The sequence below is a fragment of the Notothenia coriiceps genome, unplaced genomic scaffold, assembly GCF_000735185.1.
Source record: "Notothenia coriiceps isolate Sejong01 unplaced genomic scaffold, NC01 NC01_scaffold00011599, whole genome shotgun sequence".
Classification (NCBI taxonomy): Eukaryota; Metazoa; Chordata; class Actinopteri; order Perciformes; family Nototheniidae; genus Notothenia; species Notothenia coriiceps.
In genome coordinates this window covers 219,361-225,925 of record NW_011344300.1, presented here as the reverse complement: position 1 = coordinate 225,925, position 6,565 = coordinate 219,361, and the positions used below count along the sequence as shown (strand labels likewise).

At 41.6% G+C, this 6,565-nt stretch overlaps 1 protein-coding gene across 1 annotated transcript in view; it reads left to right on the top strand.

Annotated features, from left to right (window-relative positions):
* LOC104946831 (probable tRNA N6-adenosine threonylcarbamoyltransferase) overlaps window positions 1-6,565 on the top strand; it is a 13,898-nt gene that overhangs the window by 2,692 nt on the left and 4,641 nt on the right. The window contains exons 4-5 of the mRNA XM_010772718.1: window positions 3,793-3,795; window positions 4,227-4,628. Coding sequence (XP_010771020.1) covers window positions 3,793-3,795; window positions 4,227-4,628 — 405 coding nt within the window. The remainder of the gene's footprint in view (window positions 1-3,792; window positions 3,796-4,226; window positions 4,629-6,565) is intronic.

Below are 6,565 nucleotides of genomic sequence, written 5' to 3'. Positions count from 1 at the left end.
TGACAAATATTGCGATTGCGATATTTGTTTTAAGCAACCCAACGTATGTTTATTGTAAAATGCGGCCATAACTCCGGCTAGGAAGGTCGTATCAACATGCTCCCGTCTCTAGCACCCCCGCAGCACGAGCTACGAGTGAAAGAACTAAACTTACATGAAACTTCCGTTGGGCTGCTTTAAAGTCAAGCTTCAGTTTAAGACTCACCCTGTAATAGAAACATGTGATGGAGCATTACTAACCTGACTCAGATGGTTTGTTTCGCCAGGCCATCTAGGAAAGCTCCACTGGAAGCCATTTGGAAAGGGCAAGCACTTTCAAAAATACTTGGCAAGTGATTGGATCAATCTGTCTATCACCTTCTATCATGGGCCACTTCTGATTGGTTAAGAATGGCTGGTACATGTGGAGCACAGCACTTCTGATTGGTGTGGATGACTGACACACAAGAACAAAAAACTACCCCAGACCCATGTATTTAGCTAGTTTAGAGAGAATAATCAACATTGTGCATAACAAGATAGAATCATAACACCTCTATCAGCTGACGCCAACAGGCAGCAACAGGGAGACAAAACACTGAGAGCACAGCAGCCAAGGTTACAGGTGAGTGTGCTCAGTCAGGACAGTATGAACTGATAAACTGGGTCAAAGTTATGGGCCTTGGAAAATATTTCCCCGACAATAACTGTACACCTCCCCCTCCACACACACACACACACACACACACACACACACACACACACACACACACACACACACACACACACACACACACACACACACACACACACACACATCATGTTCCCCAGTCTGTTGATATGATCTACATGATCTCCTAAATGTCCTCTTGCACCACCTTCCCATGACCTTCACATGCAGGTTCTCATGAAGTGTCAGTTTGTACATATATTTTGTTCAGATATCCTCAGGATGAATTGTAATAATGTTTTTTTATCTTAACAAATCCAATACTTGGTTTTATGACCAAAAAATGACAACCCCATCATCATCAGCTTTAGTGTATTAATGTTAGCATTTTGCTTTAAGCACCACAGTGCCTGAAGTGTAACAGATCTGACGTGACTGACATTTCACACTCTAGTCAGTGTCATTTCAACCTGCATATTACAGCCACAGGAGCAATTTCTATTTCGGATGAATATTTAACACCAAACCTGAGTGCAGCCATGTTGAGCGGGGAGGTGTCACATGTATCCTTATGTAATTTTCTCTATTTGCTCATGGTCATAAACCTTTTTACTGCGTTTTAACAGAAGGACCTTGCTATATTTTACCTGTGCACACACAGCACATGCTCTCCTGTGTATCTTTGCCCTCAGGACTTAAATCCCATCAAGAATACACTCTGGGAGTAAGAGACATATTGAAATCTGCCTTTTTGTTTTTCTATTTAGACCTTGCAACGCTGTAGGGAACCACATCTAGATCAATCTCTCCAAGGCAAACTCAAATATGGAATTTAAAACAAAGCCTAACTTGTGTCAGAGTTACTGTGTCTAGTTGTTGAAATATGAGTCATTTCTCCATCGACAATGCAATGAGCAAAATACTGACACAGGACTGAAATGGTTACTGGGAGAGAGTGTAGAAGCCACTTTTTATCATGATTTTATACCTGTCAAAATAAATCAAATAATATATTATATTGTGTACATGCATGTACGTGGACCCATGTGAAGGGGAAGCTGTTCATTAACGCAAGTTCATTGATGTTTTAAACACAAATGTGTGAAAAACGAGTTTGGGAAATCTGCTTTCTTCCTCCTTCAGTTAAATATATAGCTTTAGCTGATTAGTTGAGCATAGTATGAACAAATAGTCAGGGATATAACACTCCACAACCGTTTTTACATTCATGTTTTTGTATGTATTAAACAAGATGTCACAGGGATTAGTTAAATCTAAAGGTAGCTGAAGTTTTCCCTTTAAGGCTAGGTGTTTTTGCTCCGTTTACAGCCTTTGTGCTAAGCTAGCTAACCAGCTGCTTTCTCTGACTTAATATTTAGCATATAGACATGGAAGTGGTGTCAAACTTCTCATTTCAATCTCAGCAAAAAAGGGAACAATTACTTTTAAACAAGTGCAGATTTATTTAGGCATGTTTTGAAATGTATTATCTAACTCTATAACAGCATTCAGACACCATAGCAGTTTATTTCTGTGTGGGTTTTTTTAAGCTGTGAAGCCTGTAAAATGTAATGTCTTTCATATCCTGATTGTGAACCTCGTTTAAATTACTTACTTTGTTGTTTGTTAGTATTGACCCGTTGTGGGGGAAACTTCTGTGTAGCAATGCAGGAGGAGTCCCCGACTCAAAGGAGACACGCGGAGAACTGGAGCTTTGATGTCAAACACTAATGGGTTTATTTAGGAGCTTCAGCCGGAGAATTCACAAAACAAGTCAAAGAGTCAGAGGTTCTGACTTCACGGTAGAGTTGCCACGTCAATTCTGAAGAAGTCTACCCCATACCCATGTATTTAGCTAGTTCAGAGAGAATCATCAACATTGTGCATATCAAGATAGAACCATAACACCTCTATCAGCTGACGCCAACAGGCAGGAACAGGGAGACAGAACACTGAGAGCACAGCAGCCAAGGTTACAGGGGCGTGTGCTCAGTCAGCACAGTATGAACTGATAAACTGGGTCAAAGTTATGGGCCTTGGAAGATATTTCCCCAACACCCATCAAAGTATATGTTAGAACATCAAGTGTCTTTCATGTGGGAACTTAACAACACCTTGGTAAAGGGATCTTAAAAAGAACAAAATACTAAATTATTAAAACGCAGACACCATTACATCAGGAATTAAATCTATCCTTGCAGATATTGAGAAGTGCTGAACAGGACACAGTGGCAAAGCTTAGAGAAGGAGGACAGGATGTGGATTGTCCTTGTGCCCGGATGCTGAGGCTTTGAGCACGCAGAATGTGATCCCATTATCCTTGAGGGTCCCAAACTCTTCCCAGACTAATAGAGGGGTGGAAAGCCATGGGAGGTCTGCAGAGCCATTCAGGTCTCAGGTGACAAGTATTCTGCAGATTGTCCCATGGTAGACAGAGAGCCACAAGGGCGAGCGTCCCCTTGAATGTTCTCGAAATGTCCCTCACCCTTAGGAGTGTAGCGTTACACCTTCCAATTGTAGCCTCCCAGGCTCGTCCCTGAACAGAGACTCCTTTGAGAGGCGCTGCTGAGAATTTGGGAAGTCAGCCAATTAAAAAAGAAAAGGTTATCAGGGTAAAATCTAAAACAGAATTATGATGAGCAGCTCTTTAAACTCTGCATTCTTTGAAAATCTTGTGAGCCTGGTTTCCTTTCACACAATCACACACAATTAGCATTGCTTACTTCGTAAACACATCAGTGAAAAATGCCAGAGGGAAGAGCTTTGTTGTTGTTTTTCCCCCTTTAGGCTTAACCTCATTTATTTAAGACAATATTAAACGCTGATTTCTTTGTAGTGAAGATTTACGTCTGTTTTGTGCAACTAATATCAGAAACGTTTCCCAAATACTTGATTGCTTTGAACCTTATTTTCTTTGCAATTCCATATTCCATTTTCGTTAATAAGTTAGTTTGACAGAATATGAAAGAATAAAGACAATTGATCTTGTGATTCCCTGTAACAGCAGTGGTATGAGGATGATGTATTTCCTTGCAAGGAATCCTCCTTTATACACCTGCTGATTTTATTTCCCCTTTTCCATGATAAAGCTTTCTCAGGTGTGTACTCATTCTTCCTTTTTGTTGTGTGTGTCTTTATTGCAGATGGTGAGTCACGCCCTCTCTCTCAGTGAATAGCCGCCCTCACAAAGGCGAAAGGATCTCAGCCTGTAAATAAAACCCTCTTCCTTCTGCACAGCGTGGGAGAAAGTGCCACTGTGGCATCTCTGCAGGCTGATAACTGGAGTGAGGCATCATCTTTCACTCTGAGCCACTCACCTTTCATGCAGCGGATCCTGAGCCGGCTGTCGAGGCTGGACTGTCAGCACAGGGAGGCTCACATCATCTCCTCTTCCTCATGAGAATGCAGAAGCACACATGAGGGAATAATCATGCTATTGTTTGCATAGTCTTCATACAGGATTAAGACACCTTACCTGATTCATTTTCACTTTTTTTGGGGCCCAGTGGGGCCGTGTGTTGGGAACAGAGACAGCTGGTGTTGACTCTTCTGCTTTATGAGTTTTCATCACTGGCAGGGGGAGCCAGCATGGCCAAGCCTCTGCTGAAAATACAGCGCTATTTCCGCAGGAAACCTATCCGATTCTTTTCCCTCATCCTCCTGTACCTGACTGCCGGGAGCCTCGTCTTCTTGCACTCTGGCTTCGTCGGGGAAAGCCGCTCCGGGGCCAGAGGAGGCCGAGACTCCTTGGTAGCTTCAGAGAAGGGAGGCCGGACTTCACTGTCAGACGCTCGGGGGCTTGGCATCATGAGTCGAGTGTTTAAGGAGACTCGCAGGTCCGGGCGGAGGTACGGCCCTCCGTGGATGAAGAAGCCGGGACAGGAGGGCCAGGACACGGTGCGCAGGGGGGGAGACTACACCAACAACTGGAACCGGGCCCTTAAAGCACGCAGCGCCAAAGATGTGGACGATGGAAGAGGTGGGTTACACAAACACTCCTTCACGCTGTTTCAGTGGGATTGTTTGCAGCCTGACAGTTTTTCAAATTAAACCATTGATCATGTTTGAAACTAGTTGATGCATTATTAAAATATGGTCCACATTTATCCCTGTTTTCTCCACTGTAAAATTACCTATCAAAACAAGTATGATAGCTCCATGTGTGCTCACTTAATCAGATCAGCAAAGCGTAAATAGAATGTACTGGTACAATATAATAACATTAATTTTAAATGAGGGAATAATCACAACATGCACCAGCAATCTCAAATATAATTGCAGTGTTGCAAGATTAATGACTGCTCAGTGTTTACACCTGAAGTTTTATGTAAAAATAATTAGAACAATAATAATTACGCATTGTCGCTCATAAGAATATTGAAAAAATATAAGTAGGCTTATTTAAAAACATTTGAATACAGGCTAATGTACAATGCATGTTCCCTGGCAACAGGCCGCACTTGTCTCTCCAACACTTCACGTTAATATGAAATTGATCCAAAGTAATCTGTAATTACAAACGGCACTTCTTAATGGCTGAGGATTTCTGGTTGTAATTGGTGGTGCAGAAGGTCTCTTGAGAGGGGAGTGAGATGATTATTATGATTAAGTCCTCCGTGTCGTCTCAGAGCGAATCCTTCGAGGGCCGAACCCGCAGAGCTTCATCTGCAACACAATCCCAACATCTAAATGACTTCATGATCACAGGATTTACAGTTTTATCTTTTACTGTGCTCCAACAAAAATCCTGACAGAAATGGTTGCATGTAAACTCTGACTGGCATGTGACATCTTACTGAGTAACAAAATGTTTTGAAAACATGAGTGTGAGGACGGGAAGTCTCCATCCTCAGCCGACAGCTCTGACCTTGGATGGCACGACTATCTGTCTTTTTCCTTAGCCAATGAAACATGATCAAATGAGCTCTCTATCGGGCTCTCTTCCCCCTCTCGGCTTTTCTTACGCTGTCAAACACTCTCTCCTCTGTTGGAGGAACTATAAAATATTAACAACATAGTCAAACAGTGTATCTCTCCGACATCTGCTCGAGAAGTAGCGCAAGACCCCTACTTCCCTCACCATGAGGAAACACAAAATAGTGTTAACAGTTTAAAAAAGATAGACCCTTTCACTTTTGTTAAAAAACTCTGTTACAATTAAATGTCCTTCATTTGTTTATAGTGGAGTATACTATAAACACACTTTCAAGCACTCACACTGAACACTACATATAATATTTAGTTGGATTATCATCACTGATTCTAATATTGCAACTGAGTTGGAGCACATTTGTGAACTACTTGATATACTAATGTGCAGTTTTATATATTAATCATGAGTTTTGGCACTTTCAACTTCAATCTTCTTAGTAACTCGGGTAGAAAGTCTATCTGTCAAATAAATGTAGTGGAGTAAAATCAATTGCACATTCGTGGTGTGAAATTAGGGGAAGCAAAAGGTATGAAAAAGGATATAGTCACATTTCAACATTGTAGCTGAAGTACATTACAGTAAATATTACTTTCCACTGCAGATTTTTAGACGCTGTCATAGATACCATTTCTAGTCCGCCAACTGAAATAAATAAAGCTCCTCACTTGCGACCAAGTAAAGGCAGCATTACCAAAACATAAATCTACTAAGTTACAGTGTAATTCTATGTATTCATATCCACAGCATCTCATAATAGACACTGAGGAACCATTAATTTCACCATAACCTCATTGTGGTTATGTGGAGTTCTGGTTTCTCTCCAGAGTGCAGGTGCATAATCTAAACTGCCCATAAATACGGTGTGTGTGTGTGTGTGTGTGTGTGTGTGTGTGTGTGTGTGTGTGTGTGTGTGTGTGTGTGTGTGTGTGTGTGTGTGTGTGTGTGTGTGTGTGTGTGTGTGTTTGAAAGAGTGTGTGTATGTG